General features: G+C 41.7%; 2 protein-coding genes across 4 annotated transcripts in view; one reads left to right on the forward strand and one right to left on the reverse strand.

Annotated features, from left to right (window-relative positions):
* The first annotated feature begins 30 nt into the window (after nucleotides 1-30).
* Nucleotides 31-9,952, forward strand: TRMT12 (tRNA methyltransferase 12 homolog). Of its 3 annotated transcripts, none has more exons than XM_042478190.1 (8): nucleotides 31-264; nucleotides 1,147-1,231; nucleotides 3,096-3,264; nucleotides 3,673-3,871; nucleotides 5,004-5,154; nucleotides 7,106-7,215; nucleotides 8,743-8,900; nucleotides 9,274-9,952. In XM_042478190.1, the coding sequence occupies exons 1-8, from the start codon at nucleotides 180-182 to the stop codon at nucleotides 9,742-9,744; spliced, it is 1,428 nt and encodes a 475-aa protein (XP_042334124.1). In that variant the 5' UTR covers nucleotides 31-179; the 3' UTR covers nucleotides 9,745-9,952. The 3 variants fall into 3 exon arrangements, with proteins under 3 accessions (XP_042334124.1, XP_042334125.1, XP_042334126.1); XM_042478191.1 differs by lacking the exon at nucleotides 31-264 and adding an exon at nucleotides 271-531; XM_042478192.1 differs by lacking the exon at nucleotides 31-264 and adding an exon at nucleotides 560-690.
* Nucleotides 9,953-12,316: 2,364 nt separating this feature from the next.
* The window catches only part of LOC121936340 (inositol polyphosphate 5-phosphatase OCRL-like), a 37,293-nt gene continuing 30,293 nt past the window's right edge, over nucleotides 12,317-19,316 (reverse strand). The window contains 5 exon segments of the mRNA XM_042478510.1: nucleotides 12,317-13,291; nucleotides 13,378-13,489; nucleotides 14,705-14,832; nucleotides 15,710-15,794; nucleotides 18,016-18,138. Of these exon segments, the coding sequence (XP_042334444.1) occupies nucleotides 13,167-13,291; nucleotides 13,378-13,489; nucleotides 14,705-14,832; nucleotides 15,710-15,794; nucleotides 18,016-18,138 (573 nt within the window). The 3' untranslated portion in view covers nucleotides 12,317-13,166.

Below are 19,316 nucleotides of genomic sequence, written 5' to 3' on the forward strand. Positions count from 1 at the left end.
AATAACAGTTCCGGGTCGGTGCTACACACACACACACACACACACCCCTTGGAATGGTTATAACGAAGCCGAGGTGAGGGGGAATATGATTTAACCCCTCGGTCCCCGTTTCGGAAGGTCCGCTGGATTAACTCCAGGCCTAACTGGCAACGGAAGCCGCGGCGCTGCCCTTAACAAAGATGGCGGCGCCGGCGCGGAAAGATGACGTCACGGGCCCTAGAGCACGGAGTCTGCAGAGCGGTGCAAGAGGCTTTGGTTGTGGAGGTGAGGGGAGATGGAGGGAGAGGCAGCGGCAGAGGGGCTGGGAGCGCTTTAGGGCTAAGACACACTGCAGGAATAATCCAGTTTGAGGCCGCTTTCAGTGCTAGGGAAACCTGGGAAGTGTAGTTTATTGTGGCCCCAAAGCTCTCTCTCTCTCTGACAGGGAAGGCTAAATGTCTCACAAAACTACACTTCCCAGAATCCCCGGCCTTGAGCCAAGGCAGTCAAAGCGAGAGCTGTGTTTACTCTCATAAATGCAATAGTTTCTAGGTAAGTAGCAAATATTAGCCAGGTGCGGCAGGGAAAAGACAGACTCTTCTGCCATCTTGAATCAGGACTAAGGTTTTATTGGGAGGGAAGTACTGTACGACAACATCCAGAATCCACAAAACAGCGATGCTTTTATTGGGTCAGCCAAAGTGCACAGTAGTACGTTGCAAGCTTTCTAAGCTCCACTGGCTTCTGCTTCGGGCAAAAGTGTTAAAAACCACACAGGAGAGTGTGTATATATATACACACACACACACACTATATATATATTAGTCACCGGCCTGCATTTTGTCAAGAAGTTGTTGGTGTTGTTCTGAGTTGAGATAATATGGAAGGCTATCTATGAAGGCAGGGATAGAGATCCAAGATAGGGATGGAGACATCCCTGATCACAGAGGAAGTATCTTTTTGTATTGCTGATGGGGTTTAAATCTTTATTTTGGCTGCATCTGCATTGCTGAATTGATGCAGTTCGACACTACTTTAACTGCCATTGGTATGCTATGGAATCTAGCACTATGGGACGATCCTTGTTGGTTGGCTGCCGGCCGAAGATGTCTTTTAATTGTACAGTATTTTAGCAAACGCTTCTCATTCTCTCCTCCCCTTGTCTAGGTTCTTGCAAAATGGCCGCAGAAGATCTCTGCTCCAGAGGTACTGTTGCTCTTGTGACAGAGCCACAGTTTGCTCAGCTGTTCAGGTATTCACAGGAGATGGAGTGAAGGAGCTCGATATAGAAACAAGTGTATTTTCCCTTGCAAAAATCAAGCTTGGAAATGCAGTCTGGAGTACAGTTCCCAGAATCTCTTACCAGAAAGGCCACTGGCCATGTTGACTATGGAAATGTAGCCTGAAAAAGTAACTTTTCCCCGTCTATTTTAAAGCCATACTGTAATACAACCTTGTGCTTCCCCCTAATGAGGTCTCTCACCTGGTAGCCTAAAGCATGTAACAAAGACCAAGCGAACAGACTAATTGATGGGGGAAAGAGCACTCCATCATGCTTTTTCTGGGCTCAGCATAGGAGCCAGGCTTGTTTAATGCAGCAGTGGGGATGCTTTAGCTTTCTTCCTTATAGTTGCCCATGGTCTTCTATATAACCATTCTGGCAACCCAGATTAACACAGAAGACCAGACAGATACTCGCACCCCAACTATTAGTCTGAGAAGGATTTATACACACAAGGCCTTTTGTGTTGTGTATGAAACAAAGGGCCTGAAGTTGTCAGAGATACTCAAATGACTAGGGTTGCTGGGGTAAGGAGGGAAGGTGTAGACTATATTTCAATTATTTATCTTTGAGAAGATATTTCTTCCCCTTTACCTTGTCCCACATAAGTGAGTTGTTGCTATTCACCCATTTGGGTTGAAAAGTAAGTTAGAACAATTGTGTCATCCTCACTAAGAGGAATCTGCAGGGAAAGTGAAAAACGCATACACACATAGTAAGGAATTTAATCATTTGATGTATATTTAATTGTTGGGTATACATCCTGCCCAATGGGCAAATGGCCTTAGAGGTTACAGTTATAAAGCACCAAACGTAAAACACTGAACAGACAATTCTAATAAAGGAGCCAATTCTAAAGTTACCATGTGAAAAACATCAAGATTTGTAAAAGCCAACAATCATATTGACAAAGTAACACATTTAAGATTAAACATCTGTGAGAAGAGGATGTTCTGAACATGACATCTACATGAATAACATAGATATGGTCCACTGTGAAGAAAACTCTTTTCTATATTGCCTAGAAAGTGCAGCATTCCTAACTCATCAGAAGATAGTGGTAAACCTCAACATGTAAAAACACTGGTTTTCTTCATCATGGTCTAACTATGTATGTCTTTAAGATTAAAAGTCCTCTGAAACCCTATTTTAGGAGGTGCTTTGCAGTCTTCAGTTCTAGAAAGAATGTGCCATTGTTTTTGAACAGTGTTCTTAATTCTTTAAGTTGCAAAATTAAATGTAATAGTCCAATTTAAACAATCTTGTATTAGTGAAAGGTTTCTGAAAGAATAATTGTTTTCTATCTGCCGGTTGGGATTTGGTAATGCTTGTAGAATCTGATGTTGATATCTCCTGCCTTCTAAAAAACTGAGTAATTTACTGGCGTCTGTCATAAACTGATAGCAAGAGGTATTGTTTCATTTTAATCATAGTAACTGAGAATATGGAGAATTGAGTTTCAAAGAATGGGAATGGCAACTCCAAAAATGTAAAAGAGCATTTCTATCTGTGGGGTTCTTATAGTTTTGAGACTATTAATCTATTGTGACCATTCTTGGCCTGAATGTCCAGAAAAGGAACAGATAACAAGAAAATTTAACGAAGGGGTTGATTATATTAATCCAACTGACAAAGATTACCACCTGTATGTAAGATCTTTGAATGTTTCAGTCTCTAGGTCAACCTGCATCTCTTAATTCTTGTTATACCTAAATTGATAATAGACTTTTCTGCACAGAGACAGTTTGACTTTCTCCCTTGCAATGAAAAGCACAGATTTTCTGTAGGTATAATGGGCCACCTTTCTGAATCCACGTGGATCTTGCTCTTGTAGGAAACATTTACAAAGGGAGGGTATCCTGCACAGAGGCTACCGTGTGCAGAAGCTTCCTGACGGTACCTTGGCATTGCCTGTGTTAAGCCAAAGCTTCGCGGTGCAGCACCTGCAACAGCTGAAGACAAAGATCCCACCTGGGAGGACCTGTGCTCTGACCTGGATCCAGGTGAGATAAATGCTTTCTAACAAGGGACTTGTCACTAAAGTTGCCAATGAGTGTTAAGATTGCTTCTCTGTTTTAATTTATGCTATATCCTTTTTTGTTCTTTCTACTTGCTTCATTTGGCTAGATGCCATCGATTGATATTTCCCCCTCTGATGTTGCAGTGGGTCTCTGTACTAGTGTGCTGCTGTTGGCTGCATCGCAAAGAAACTGGCCTGTCTTGAGTAAGGCATTTGTGCTTTGGGCATAATTAAGACTCAAAAACGAGCACTTTGCAGGTGCTGATCTGTAGAACAGTTTTAGCAAAAAAGTGCAGGCAACATTTGCTACTAACAGAATGGAACAGTCTTTTAGAATAGAGTACGCTGTATATGTATCAGAAGAAAATGTCTTACTTGTTTTCTTCCCTAGAATCCCATTCCCTCAAAAGCGGCCAAAGTCCAGTCACCTGTCCATAAACTCCGTAATGAACTGCAACGCTTCACATCAGCCTATGGAGTCGCCTGGTCAGAAGAGTTGGAGAAAGATCTCCCTCACTCCTGGCAGCGGCATGGAGACTTAGTTCTGTTGAGTGAGGACAGCTTTAAAGCAAAACTGTGGAGAAACCTGGGTAAGACAGAAGCATAGCCTCATGACAGGCCATCCTGGAGATCTTCCTTCCATAACAACCCAGTTGTACCTCTCTTCCATTTCTAAGATGATCAGCATTGACCAAAAATTTTGAAAGGAAACTGTGGCATGAAACTCTCAGATTATAACATTAAGAAGTTCCGTTTTTTAAAAAAATATTTTCATTAGGTTTAAAAACATACATTATACATAATAAAAACAGTCAGTTACATACAGAATCACAACCATATTCTAACCAACAAAATACTCTAACCTAAACTATTCCCCACCTTCCCAATTTTCCTGCTTTTTGCCCCTATAAAACTACATCTATTGCAATCCATATATGATCAACATCATCTCAAGTTAATACAGTTAACAAAAACTAAAATTGATTTCCCAAGCCTAGAAATATTAACTCTCAATATCTTAACTTTCTCAGTGCTAACTCATTTTTATTTCACTTGTAACCTAAAAATCTAAACATAATTGCTTCAATCTTCAAGGTCCACAAGTAAAATCCTTGTTTCTTCTTCAAGTAGAAGAACTTGTGCATCCCGGTCCTTCAGCTGTTTGCCCAGAACCTCAAAATATCACAATTAAGATAATTATGGTATCACTGGTTAATGCAGTTGTAAATGGCTGCTTTTCTAATCTTATAGATATTGCAGCTCCTATTCAGTTGCCACCAATATTTATCATTTCCTTTTCGTTTAACTTTCTCTAAAGATGTTTATCTGATGTTGTGATCATATGGAATCTATAGCCTAATGCTTTACTGGGGATGAATGTCCTCCAAAGCTGAGAGCATTGCACCAACTGATTCTCAGCCTCTTTGGAAGGCTACAATTGTGCCATCATAGCTGCCATTTTAACAACCAGAGGTGATGCCATTTCACTTTTCATCATCTTTGGGGGTTTGGGGTGAGGGACTTTCTGAAATAAAATAGATGACTGTTTACAAGACTTTTTTTTCCTTAGCCACAGTAGCTTTGTCTGTGTCTGTACTGAGAATGGTCAGTCATGTATTCCAAAAGTAACTTTTCCCATCTTTGCACAAGAATATGTTGTTTTTGCAGCAATATAGTAGTTTACACTGCTGAAATCCATCATGCCTATGCTTCTGTTTTTAGGGCAAGAGCTCTGGGAGGTGGTTGCTGGTGCTCTTGGGGCTCGGCGTTTAGCAAAGCAAGGACATGTGCAGGCAGATTTATTTCGATCCCCAACAGTGACCTTGTTACTGGGGCAGGATGGCTGGGTTGAACACATGGACAATGGAATCAGGTAAGGGAGAGATGTTTCTTTCTCTAACTCTTGTTGCTTCCTCTTCATATCTTTATGCAAATTCACTTTAGAAATAGAGACAAATTATAACTTTAATTTTAGACCTTCGGATCAAGAAAGCTAATTTTGAGTTGGTGGCAGGAAGGTGTGGTGATTTCAGGGGGACAACTAGCATGAGGCTGGGGGATTTCTGTCCTCCACAGGACAAAAGGTTGATTAGTTTGCTACAGACTTATTTATACTCTGCCTATTCTGTTGTGTTCTGTCAGATGGTGAGACCTGTTGGTAACTAACAGCTTTTTAAAAAAAATGATTAAAACATTTAATAAATATTATTAAATATTAAATTTTATGTTTCATTTAATATTTAAAATTGAAAAAATAAAATAGATTTCCCCCCTATACAGGATCAAAAATTTTAAACTCCTTGAAACACACACACACACACATACTTGTCCCTCCAAATTCACTGGGGTTAGGGTCACAGGACCCCCGTGAATGTGGAAAAACTGCAAATAACAAAAACACTATGTTTTTACCTGAGAGAACAGGAATTTCTAGGTCCTCCAGTACAACTCTGTGGTCAACATCTGCCAGATATTGATCATACAATTGTGCTGGAGGAGCTACAAATGCCTAGTGGAGTGTTCTCTCTAGGAATTAGGTCTTTCAGTGCAACTTTTGGTTAAAGCTGGCCATAGAGTCTGGCATCCATCCTCCTCCTAATATTCCATCACACACTGTCTTGAGTTGTTAAATTAACTTATCTTCAATTTTTTGCATTCTACTGCAGGCAGTCCATTTCAGCCTGATGCTTTCCCCTCTTTGGACCTTTTAACTGTCCCAACAAGCTCCATAGTAGTCACAGGCCCATTCAAGCTTTCCCTTTATTTGTATGCAATCTTTCTAGTTGGAGTCTGTCCAAATATTCTGCCATGTCTGTAATTTTTTTGCTTGCCCTTCCAATATAACCCTCTGTAGAATTGCTCAAATGCTTTAAAGATTTTCACATCATCCATTATATACCAACCTCCTTTCTTAATCTTTGTAACCAATTTCTTTATCCTTCTTTTCTCAGCCTGTACACAAGCCACTTCCCAGATTTATTTGAAAATTTAAAATTCTTTTGTTTAAGATATTGAAAATAATGAAAGTTGTTGAAGTAGCTTGGCTTGATTATTGAGTCTCTATCAAAATTTTCTTTGAATTTCTTCTCTAAAATTTGTACAAGTTGAGCATTGCTTATCCAAAATGGTTGGGACCTGAACTATTTCAGAATTAGTTTTTTTTTTCAAGATTTTGGAATACACAAGTAGCATAGTATGTACCTGTACTGTATTTGTAAAGCTGGAGAGAGATGTGAGGACCTGTGAAATGACAGAAGATATAGATTTCCACCAAGCACTACACTTGGCACGCCTGCCATTTCACAGATCTTCAGATTCTTTCCACCATTGCATCTTTCTGCTGGCAGCTGCATGTTTCCACATTGGAAGCGATGGTGATGCTCCTGCTCTTTTGTCTCTCTCTAGCCTTGCATCTTGTTCATTCATTTCTTGTGTTGTGTATGAGATGTAAGGATGAAGAGAGACTAAGGGTCTGAGAGACAAGCAAGCATTGACTCTTACCGCTGCTCTAAGGCTGGTGGCAATTTTTAGGATTTCAGATTTTTAGATTGGGGTGCTCAACCTATACCCCACAATTTGCACTTTTCAACATCTCTTTCCTTTTTATTTATCATTATTTATGGTATTTATACCCTGCCCTTCAGCCCTAAAGGCTATCAGAATGGCTTTTTCAATTTATAGCGATGTTTTATAAATTGTCTTCTTGTATAAGCTTTACTTGCATCCCATATTATTGTAGGATCTGTATCCTTATTTAAATTTAATTCAAACTCCCTTCAAATCTTTTTTACATTTCTGTCCTTTGGGTCTTGACTACTTCACAGATACATGTTTGATGTGACTCAGTGCATGCTGTCTCCAGGAAATATCACTGAGAAACTGAGGATTGCATCTCTGCAGTGTGCTGGGGAAATAGTGGTGGATCTCTACGCAGGTATATGTTACATATGGTAGCAGAAAGGTTACAGACATTCAAATTATTTAGAAGATTGGTACAGAGGTAACCCAATGTACAGTACATTGCAAAAGGCCAATCCTAAGGTTATTAACATGTTCAGTATCATCTTTAGGTCCTCTGGCTCTAGGAAGGGGCACAGCTCGTGTAATAGTCAAAGCTGATAGTAAGCACTACTGGCCATTGCAAAGATCATTCACTAACGCAACTATAGCAGTCTCAACTTTGTATGCTGCTCCAAAGCCAGTTTGAAATGGGTCTAGATAACTTTTATCATGCAAGACTGCTCGGAATTGGGAGACAACTTCCCCTTCAATCATCTTGCCCAGAAAAGGGAGATTTTATACTGGTCTGTAAGTCCGGTGAGTCCAGGGAGGCCTTTTTCAGAAGTGGTCATACCAGTACTTCTTTTAAACAAGATGGAAAACGTCCCTCCCTGGAGATGCATTAATAATATATTTTAATTGAAATCTAATAGCATCTCCTCCCTGGACAGGCAGCCAAGAAGGACTGGGATCAATAGGACAAGTTGTTTCCTTACTTGCCCCAGCAGCTTGTCCACATTGGTGACACTCACCAGTTGAAACTTAGTCATTGGACACCACATTGTCAACTTCTGATGTATTGATAGCTTCTAAATTGGTTCTTAGCTGAGATATTTTATCCATAAAGTTATCATTAAAAGCATCACAGTGAACTGCTGAAGGTTCTAGCATTGGATTCAGGGGATAGGGTGCCTTAAACCTCTCACCACACTGAATAGTTTGGCTGGATGTGAATTCACAGATGCAATAAATGCAGAGAAGAAAGCTTTATTTGCTGCACATATTGCCACCTTATAGGAACAAAGATATTCGCTATAGCATGTATTCTCAAATATGTCAACTTTTCTGCTATCTGGGCTCCAATCGTTGATTTCCTGTTTCAGCTCCCTGAAGTCCCCTGTATACCAAGGGGCCCAATTAATAATGGATCACAAAAGACGTTCAGGAGCAATCATGTCAATAGCGCTAGTCAGGTCTTGATTCCATCTACTGACCAAGGTTTCAGCAGGATCATTGGTGGTACCAGCCGTAAGACTCTCAAAGGCCTTCCGGATTTGTAAAGAATCCAATAGCCTTCGAGGGCAGACCATCTTAATAGGCCTACCTCTTAACGTTCCTTTTAGTTCTGTAATGTTATGATTGTATGGTTTGTGGGCAGCTTTAATCAACCCAATGCCCTTGAAATGCTCTAGACTACATTGCTCATCATCCCCAGCCAGTGTTCTGGATTGCTTGGGTCAGATAGGGAGGGTAGGCATAACTCAGCCTGCTGGATTTCAGCTACAAAGTGTTATAAGCATGAGAATGCTTAAGCCTATCATCTGTCAGGGATGCTGCCATTGCATCTTGAATTGTAGATTCTGTTACAGCAGACAGTTGAACTCAGTGTCTTCTGAGCCTCTTTCCTCTTTCCCTATTCTGTGGAGCTGATGTAATACCTGGAACTTATTTATGTCTTCAGGGATTGGCTATTTCACCCTGCCTTACCTTGTTCATGCTGGTGCTGCTTTTGTCCATGCCTGTGAATGGAACCCCTGTGCTGTGGAAGCTTTGAAAAAGAACTTGGAACTGAATGGTGTACAAGATCAATGCCATGTTCACTTGGGAGATAACAGAAAAGTGAGTAGAGTGAATGGTGTAAGTAAAATGGTACATTTCTCTAGATGAAGTATTCCAAAGATGTTTCCTTGAAAGCCTCCTCTGCCTCACATCTTTCTTGCTTGACATTCAGACTCCTTGCTGACATCACATCAACTTTTAATGTGAAAGTATAAAACTGAAATAGAGGCACAATGCACAGGAAAGCTTTTGCTGTGAAAAGGGGCACACAGAAACTCAATCTAGTGCTATGCACATTTATTCAAAAGTAAATTCCACACAGAGTTTAAGAATATCTATGTTTTAGACTACTGCTTTCAGAATTCCCGAGCCAGTCTGACTAGTACCCATGCGGCCATAGTGAGTATGTTCTTTGTTTCCTCTTCATCTGCAGCTGCAACTGTGGAATGTGGCTGACAGGGTGAATCTGGGATTGATCCCTTCATCGGAGGCAGGCTGGCCAGTTGCCTGCCAAGTTTTGCGAAAGGATGTTGGAGGCATCCTTCATATCCATCAGAATGTGGAATCCTTTCCAATAAAGGCCCTTGAACTGCCTCACAAACTAATGCTGGATCAGTCTGATGAGCAACGTCTGGCACAAAGGATGTCAAATGGTCAAGAAGACAAAATAGTCCAGGGAGACCACAATATTCTCCAGGATGCTGGAAAGAGAACTCCAACTCCTACTGCCAAAAGTGGGTGGCAGAGGTGGGCAGAGCTCACAGCCACCCAGATCAGGACTTTGCTGGAGGGGCTGGATGAGAAGCCATGGAGGACCAAAATCCTTCACATTGAGCAAGTGAAATCGTATGCTCCTCATGTGCACCATCTAGTTTTGGATCTGGAGTGCCAGCCTTTTACATAGCACTTAGGATGTGGGCACCGAAGAATAGCCCTAGAACAGCATCTTCCTGCTGTGGCAGTCAGCTGAGAATTGTGAGAAAATAGATTTGTGGATACACAGTCAAGTTCCTTGTTAAGCTAGAATCCTATGCATTGTTTGCCATTTGTAATCTCAGTCCTCTGTTAGTGTCTTCCAATTAAGGTCAAGAATAAATGTACAAATATTGACAGTGCCTGACTCATAACCAGACTATAGAACTGCCTTTTGGATACAAGTTCCCCAAAATATTATTGTAGATTTTAAATTGCATCCCCCAAATGTTGTTCTCCATCTTTCCTCCCTGCCTTTCTAGGAACCTCTAGGTTCTCCAGCCCACAAACAAATCTTGAAGAGCTGGCAAGTTATCTGGTAAGCTCTGCTGCAATGCCATCTTGGAAGGACTGAGAAACTGCTCATAGCATCTGTGTACCCTTTCAGGAATGGCGCAGATCGAAGGAAGCAGGAAGTGTAGCCAGAGCACAAGACTATTTTTATGGTGCTTCCAAGCTCCTGTTATTTTTTGTTTTAAAGTACAAAAATATTTTAAAAAAATAAACTAGTGAAACAAAACCCCTAGGACAGTGATTCACTTTGTAACTGAGTTACACCCCTCTACCCCAAAATATCAAGGGGGGGAACCAAACTTTTTTTTCAAATCACAAGTGGGCATCCAGTTTCCTTTTTTCCCCATAATCCATTTGCTCCCAGAGTGTCTTGGGGCAAAAAATTGCAATTTGGGTATAAAATCAGATCTCAAGGAATCATATGTACCTTAGCCATCTACATATTTCCTGAGGTGGGTCTGTGGGTTTTATATAATCGACTGCTTCTACTGGAACAAAGTGCCAGTTAAGATTATAGGGAGTGTTTTAGCACCAGATGGAAGATATCCACCATCTTACAATGGACCATATACCAAATTTCCCCTTTGTTCCCTTTTAAAAAGTTTACACAGCCTTGTTTTTGCCTTTTAGGAAGCTTCTCAAAACAATGCCAAGATCTATTCTGCTGTTGTCATCCCAGTAAAGACTAGAGATTTAATGCTGCTGAATAAGGCATTTTTAATTAACTCTCATACCTCAACTGCAATCACTAATCTCCTTCCTGTATTTTTCCAAGTTCCCTTTAAAAGTAGTGAGCATCACCACATCATGCAGCAGTCTAAATTCTGTAATGTTGACTATACTTTATGTGCAGGAGTTCTTGGGCCAAATCATGAACATTTTAGGTAACCAGCTGATAAGCCTGTCTTGCACCCCTTTTTTTCTGTACCATCAGGTGGACTGTCCTTACAACAGACACAACAGTTTGTGTGTGTGTGTCACAGTACTGTAGCAGAATATTTACACCACAGATATCTCCTAGCAAAACATACTTGTGCGGCAGGCTCGGGATGAATGCCACATCAGATGGCTACTGTGTTGTCAAACTGGTGGACTAAAAAAGAAACAGTGGACCAATGGTCTGATTTAGCACAGAACAGGGCAGGAGAGGAATCTTTTGTTCTTCAGCTTCCCAAAATCCCTGCCAGCACAACTAATGGCAACGGATTGTGTTGTGGTCCAAAACATCTAGCAGGCTGATGATTCTCCAGCCCTGCTATGAAAACAACATCATCTGGTAGCAAGAATCAAAGTTCTGCTTTCCTCATTTGTGACTCCCTAGCCCCTGTCTCACATTTGTAGTCAACAGGATTGCTAACTTTCTAAAACAGCAGTAAGGGACAGGCAAGACTGGTCAGGACACATAAGGCAGGCCTATGTAAGGCATACCACAGGACTTGTCAGAAAAGGGCCTCTCCTGAGAGTTCCAAGTTCCTGTGGCATCTCAGATTTCATAGGAACCCCCAAACATCTGGAAATTTTGAGATACCAGGCCAGCAGCCAGGACAAGGGAGACATTTTACAGCTGCCAGGCTGAGCATGTTGCTTGGAATGGAAAGCCCACTTCCAACATTTGGTGTGTATAGTGGGCCCTTGTTATCCGCTGGGGTTTGGTTCCAGGCGCCTCCATGAATAACAAAATCTGTGTATGCTCAAGTCCCATTAAATACAATGGCATAGCAAGGTTTGATACTTGAAATTTATACCTTTTTCAATATTTTCAAGCCATGGATGCTTGAATCCGTGTAAAAAAAAATCTGTGTATAAGGAGGGCCAACTGTACTTTGAGGGCCACAAGCTTGAGCAATACTTGGAAATACAGGATTCTCTCACACACACTGGTGTAATGCTCATGTGGGACAAGGAAGACTTGGCAACCTTAGCCTTCAAAGTGATAAGAAACAAAAAGGATGTGTCTAAGAAATACTCAACTTCAGAAAAACAAAGTCCTCTGGCTCCATCTACAGGCCCAGTTGTTAAGATTGCTAAATCATAGAACTTATCAGGCTCAAACAAACCACCCACCATATCAGTGACCTCATTTTCTTCTCACCCTTTTGAATGTTTTGTGCAGGGTCTGGAGGTATGCTATATTTGGTCAGGGGAGGAGATCCTACAGAGGGACCATGAGACCAGCAAAAGCTGCACATCCTCACTGGGAAACACCAGGACAGTTTTGCACAATGGAGATTTATTTTGAAACAACAGTTTCTCAATAAGTTATACAGTTTAAAAAAAGAGGGAGAGATAAAGAGTGTGCACAAAGAACAGAAACCCAACAGACAACTGGAAAAACAGAAGTTGCAAAACAGTGAAGGGGGGAGGGGAGGAGGAAGCCCAAACTGAGGCACAGTCTTGCTCCTGTCTGTTGCTGCTTTCTTTCCTCCCTTGTCCCCTAGGCAGTGCTTAGTGTTTCATGAAGGGCTAGTACTTCACAGAGAGAGACTGGCACGGGTCACACATTCTACGTGGCAGAATGGGGGCCGATATCTGAACTGTACAAAGGTGGCTAAGAGCTATCAGGGGCAACTGTGGAAACCCTGCCCTTCTCAACCAGCAGCAGCAGGGCTAAGGGGCAGAGAAAGGAGGTTCTACAATTGCAGGACAGGCTGGGAGTTCATCAACCTTGAAACCCACAAAAAGGTCAGTGATAAAAAAATGCTGGAACACAAAGGAAGGGAGCAGAACGTTGCACTGGGGGAGTGAAGGAGCGGCCAACAAATTTCTGCTGATGTCCAGCAAACAAACTGCCTTCCTGAACTTGCCACAGCTCCAGATCTACTTGAACGTGGAGCAGCCAAGTAGCCAGCTGCATCAAGGGGAAAGCTGGCATGGATGAAGCTTTGGGAAGGGGCTGGCACAAGATGAAACAGAGTTTCCACACAGGAGACAGCAGGAAGGCTGGGAGAAGCCATCTCAGAGATGTCCCAGAAAAGACAGGCCTGGTTCTGGCCTCTTCTTTCTTCTTCCTCCATTTCCCAGCTTGCCACACAACTGCTGTGGAGACTGCAAACTGGTACCTTAGTAGTCATCTGCTCCCAACAGGAAGCCCAAGAGGAAGCTAATGGTATGCTGCCGATCCTGAGGAGTCTGCTTTGACACTATGTTGGGTGGTGGTCGCAGGAGGAGGCTGGCAAAAAGTGTGGCTGTAGGGAAGAAAAGGTTCATATGAGAAAAGCAGGGAGAATGCATTGGGGAAGGGGGACTCTGAGCTAGTTGGATTAATGCTTACCTAGCATATTGGCACTGACATTGTTACTCTCCGAGTATTTCAGAAGCTCCCGCAGGAATGCCATCACATAGCGAAACACGTTCCGGTGAGATCGTGGCAACTGGCAGATCACCTACATGGCAGAAAGGAATAAGCTTAGATATACATGCAATTTGACAGAAAGGAAGGAGGCATTACTCACCTGAATATTTATTTTCCCTACTTTAAAGTTTTTAGGTTTGGTTCCTGGCATAACAAGTTTCTAGTTAACCAGACAGGAAAAGGCTTCTGCTTTGGACCTAGGGAATCTTCTGCCAATCAGAACTAACTGAAAGAGGCAAGATGGATCGTCAGTATGACTCCTTGTGCAACAGCAAAAGACAAATGTAACCAGTCGTTCCCAGGGCCATACAATTGAATAAATAAATACAGTGCATGATTAAATCATGAAATACCCTACCAAAAGATGTAGAGATGGCATAAACATGGATAGGCCTAAAGGAGCCTTGACAATTTCACAGTTACTAATCAAGATGGCTATAGATTAGCAATATGCCTTGGAATACCAGCCGCTGGGGAACATGAGAAAGATGTGGCTGCTGTGCTCATATATTGTATCTGCTTGGCCACTGTGGGAACAGAATGGTGTACTAGACAGACCTTTGGTCTGATCCAGCAGAACTCTCCTTATGTTCTCAATTATACATAAACATATCTTCTTCTCTCCTCAGTCCCTTTAATGGTGCTATTGTTGTTGCTCATATTAAACATCCAACACTGTGCTCAACATCTTTGTGATTTTGCTCAACATCTTGGTGATCTTCTGCTGGTCCCAATTTAAGTAACTCTCTCCTGTTATTATGTAAGCCCTTCACTTCTGATTGTATCTCTAAGAAACCTCTATACCATTTAATAGCTGAGTCTTTTTAGGTAGTTAACAAAACAAAGGTTAAAATCTAACAAATTAGAAAAGCCATGAAAATAAAGCAATGAAATAAAAATAAAACAATCCATCTTCTTCTGTTCAGATTTTAGAATAAAAACTAGATGCCACTTTTGGAGATGTTTTTCAATCCATTTTAATACTGAAATGTGCCTGTGTGGTGTGCCACCCTTCATTTTGGAGGGTGAAAACTGATCTCTGGACCTACACAGCGGTCCACCTCTGGCCCATGGACCCTGCTCTCTAAAAAGATCTCAACTCCTATGATACAAAGCAAATTCAAGAGCATGCCGTCAGCATTTGGTAGCCCTTGTTTTCAGCAGACCAACCCTACATAAATATTTCTCACACATTTCTGGAAATGGGACCAAGCCAACCAAAAAGAGCCATTATTCAGGAGCCTACCTGCCGGCAGAGACGGCTATCATGGGAGCAGTCAAGGCAGCGTTGATACAGTTCATAACAAACAACTGGTTCTGGTAATGCCTCCAAGAAGATGAGTAGAGCTTCAGCCACTGAGTGGTTGCTACCAGCTAATAGTCAGTTGTCAAGGATGGGTGGCATGTTGCTAAGTTGTACTCTTGTTTCTCCCAGGTTAGTCCTAAACAGACTGGTATGTTCTTAATTCATTGCCCCCCCCCGGTAGGCTCCCCAATTAAACCAAAAGAGTCCTCAGATAAAAAGGAATAAAAGAGTCTGTGGGTGAATACAGATTGCCCCCAATGTATAGGAAAGCAGATAAGCAGGATAATACAGACACAGCGGAAGTAAGATTTTGTACAGCTCCCTGGACTGTATCAGTTCTCTCTGCATGGTCAATTCAGTAGGACAAGACTAGCTTTAGCTGCCACTTGGGAAATGGTACTCGTTCTTGATCTGTGAAATCATAGCTAAGTGAAGACCCTAGTATCACAGATGAGAAATATATCAACTTCCAGATGTTGCTAGGCTGTAACAACCATGATGCCTTTGCCACAATTGTCCAACATCTGGAAGGACAGATTCCCCATCCCTATCTTCTTTTAAGAAAGCCTGCAAAGGGCATACAAGACATGCAATGCCATCTGTGGTGACCCATCTGGAACACAAGCTATTTTTAATCAAGCTGGTCTTTTGAAACTGATCTAGGCTTGCAAACTTGTTGGTGGATCTGATATATTTGAAGACCCATACAAATCTAAGATCCTCCTAGTTAAGCTGGCTTTTTCAAACTGGAGCCAAATCTTTTAAGCAAGTATACAGTGTCTGCATGCAGCACTGAATGTAGCCACTGACATTTTGTTATGTATATTAATTCTGTAACCTGTATCAAAACCTTAGGGGATGGAGTGGCCTGGGATCCTCAGCCTTAAGAGAAAAAGATGAAGCCAAGGCTACAGATTATTATTATTTTTTATTAAAAAAGGATACGTATTGTTTCAGGAATACTGGTGTCTAGGCACTCAATGATGTCTTGTAGTTCATCCTGCATGCCTGGCGTCTGGAAGAGGTCCTCCTGTCAGGGAAAGGTACAATGTAATACATGCTTTAGAAATTCAGCAAGGGTTGATAAGATTCTAGGCAAGATGGCATGCAGAATCAGCCCTGTCTGAAATGTATACAGTAGGTACAGTGTATATATAGTATATACTCATATAGAGATGAGTGAGATAACTGTTCTATGAGATTTGTTCTTAAAAAAAGAAGAAAAGAAAAAGAAGACGGATTCTGCCAGTTCTCCGGGATCCAAATGTGGAACCAGATGCAATTTGCTGTTGAAAATCTGTGTAGTACTTATTTCTGCAAAAGGAAAAAAAATGTTTAGCATATTTGTATATAAAAGTGAAAAGTGTGTATACCTCTAAAATACTCACAAACATGCTACATAAATGGGTACATAAATATTAAATGCACATAAGACTATGCTTGAATTTCTGTCTGGAGTTGGGATAGGAATCTGGGAGGGAACAAGTTCAACAAACTTGAATTTTATAGATCAACACATCCCTAGAACATACATAAGCACCAGGAATATAGAAATGAAGAGAAGCTTGTTATAAAGAGGAAGTGTAAGAACAGAGAATTTGGTTCCAACTCATTTTTCACTAGGAAGCCCAGGGATCTATAGAAAAGTCCATTATTGGAGCCGTTCATTTCTCCTCCCACCAAAAATCTACATCATTAACAAGACCTTTTCCCTTGGACAGATACCATTTCAAGTACATGTGTTGTTGTTGTTTTCTGAGTCCTTCTGGGTTATCTGTGTTTATCTTATATGCATATGTCCTCTGCATGTGGAAGGAATGGAAGGAAGGAAAAATCACTAAGGAAGAATATAGATGTGTAGCCCAGGCTTGCAGAAATAGTTTAAGGGTAGCTAAAGCTCAAAATGAGCTAAGACTTGCTAAGCAGGCAAGCAACATCAAAAAAGGGTTTTCAAATAAGTTTGAAGCAAGAGAGGGATGAAGAAAATAGTGGGACTACTAATCAGCAAGAATGGTAAAATCCTAACAGATCACAAAGAAAAGGCACCACCCCATAATTACTTTGCTTCAGTTTATTTGGAGTAGGTGGTCTATAGCCATGATAATCTGGGAACATGGACCACTGAGAGCACAGGAAGAAATCTGTGGGCTTCTGGATGAAATCTATCATGTACCTCATAGTCTGTTCACCCAAGAATCAGGATATGTCCACCACCAGCGGTGGGCAAAATGCTGTAAGGAAGACCCTGCTTGGAGCTGCTTTACATCAGAAGGCCTGGTTCATTCTGCCCCGTTTGCTGGTGGAAGAGGCTGCGCTCCTGCTGAGCCCAGTGGGCTGCTGCTGCCTAGACTGGGCCCTGGGCCTGATCAGCTTGACCTGAACAATCTGCACGATTTCCAAGTCAAGAGAAGTAATAGTCCCTCTACATCCTGTGCAGGCCGGGCCTCATCTGGTGTACTGGGTTCAGTTCTGGGTGCCTCATTTTAAGGACTTAGGCAAGCTGACACGAGTTCAAAGAAAAGCTATGAGGATAACAAGAGATATGAAGAACAAAACATATGAGGAGAGACTGAAGGGACTGGGCATGTTCTGTTTGATGACAATAAGACAAGATCTTTACCATAAAGAGAAGGGTCAGTCATGTTCTCTGCTGCTTCCAATGATAGAAATAGGTCTAATGGTTTTAAAGTTACAGGAAGATAGATTTTAAATAAAAATTAGAAGGAGCCTCTTGACAGTAACAGCAGTTAGGAAATACAACCAATTTGGTAAGGTCTCCTCTGGATGTCTTCAAAAGGAGGGACAGCTACCAGCTGAGAATACTCTAGTTGGAGATTCTGTACTGGTCAAGGGTCTGAACAGACACATAGAACCCTTTCCAACTCTATAATTCTATGTTGTCTCTTTGCTTATAAGAGCAGTTTGCAAGAACATATTAGCACATGAGAACTATAAAACAGGAAGTGACTTCAGAGATCCCACAGGTTCCAAAAATGGTGTTCATCCTGTACATGCTCTGACTTTGATCAACAGATTCCAGTTGCATCAACCTGACTCCAGCAGCCCCTAACTTAGAATCATAGAGTTGGAAGAGACCGCAAGGGCCATCCAGTCCATCCCCCTGCCATGCAGGAAATCCAGATCAAAGCATCCCCGACAGATGGCCATCCAGCCTCCGTTTGAAGACCTCCAAGGAGGGAGACTCCACTACACTCCTATATCTAGGTTAATCCCATCCACCCTGAACTCACCTGATGGCAGGCATTCTTGAAGAGGTGGTCCACCAAGAGCCAGATCTCCTTGGGTATATGCAAAGGTCGCTCACTGGAAGAATCCTCACTGTCCTGGGGTGCCATATCCAAAAGAGACTTCTCCTGAGGGCCAAAGACAAATTAGGATGACACAAGAGCCTGTGTATGTCTTCCTTGTTCTCTTTGAGTGGTCAGTTTGCTGTTCCCACTGCTGGCTTTGCTGCCAGAAAGAAAAAACAGTCCCTTTTGCATACTTGTTTAATATAAGAATGGAGCACATGTGGTCCTCCAGATGTTTGACTGCAACTGCTATCATCCTTCACCCCAGCTATATTGGCTAGGACCAATGTGAAGTACAGTCCACCAAATTCTAGAGGGCCATAGATAGCCTTTAATAGTCTGTCAGTGTGTCTGTGTCTTACTCCATCTTATTATTATTTTTCTGTATTAACAAGCTTATGGATGAAACTGTGGTTAGACTTGGGGCAGATCCTGTTAGTAGCACATACTTGTATAAATATGGCTTATGCATTTATATGTCTATTTTGGGATAGGTTGTAAGGAGCTATTGTCTAGACCTTTTTGTTCAATTCAAAGCTTTCCCCCAGCAGCTATCAAGCCCAAGAGGGACTCCTTACCAATGGGGAGGGGACAGAACAGGGAGTCAATTCAGATAAAGAAGATGTGGCTAGTCTGGCTCTGAGGAGAAGGAAAAGGGGAGTTGCAATCCCATCTGTGAGTGTGCCCTTGTGTCTTCCCTCTCAGAGCTGAGATTAGCTGCTTCTTCATCAAACAGCTTCCTCTTTTCCTCCTCTAAGAAACATCAGCCCTACCTTGACAGCTATTAAGGTGAGGGGAAGACAAGGAACTGCACGGGTGGAGCATTTCAGTGTACATGCTTGATGTGGGATCTTCGAATATAAAAAGTATACTCCAGTGTTCTTATGGGGAAAAATGTCTGTTAAGCCATGTTGTAATGGAAAAGGCTTTTTTATTTGTTTGGCTGATGCATTTTGGGTGTAAACCCTTCTTCATGAGCTAATTCTTCTGCTTCTCTCTTTCTGGTATCGGGGACAGAATTTGCAGAGACCATGATGCCAGAAAGAGGAGAATTCTGGCCATGATACCAGAAAGAGAGAAACAGACAAATTAGCTTATGATGAAGGGTTTACACCCAAAATGCATCTCCATTTTATTCACAGGAAAATTGTTAACAAGAGCCCAATTCATTCATATACCCACTAATGACACAATAGCAGTTATAAATATGCTTTCCAATGGTTCATTCCCATGTTGCTGTA

The sequence above is a fragment of the Sceloporus undulatus genome, chromosome 7, assembly GCF_019175285.1.
Source record: "Sceloporus undulatus isolate JIND9_A2432 ecotype Alabama chromosome 7, SceUnd_v1.1, whole genome shotgun sequence".
NCBI classification, from domain to species: Eukaryota; Metazoa; Chordata; class Lepidosauria; order Squamata; family Phrynosomatidae; genus Sceloporus; species Sceloporus undulatus.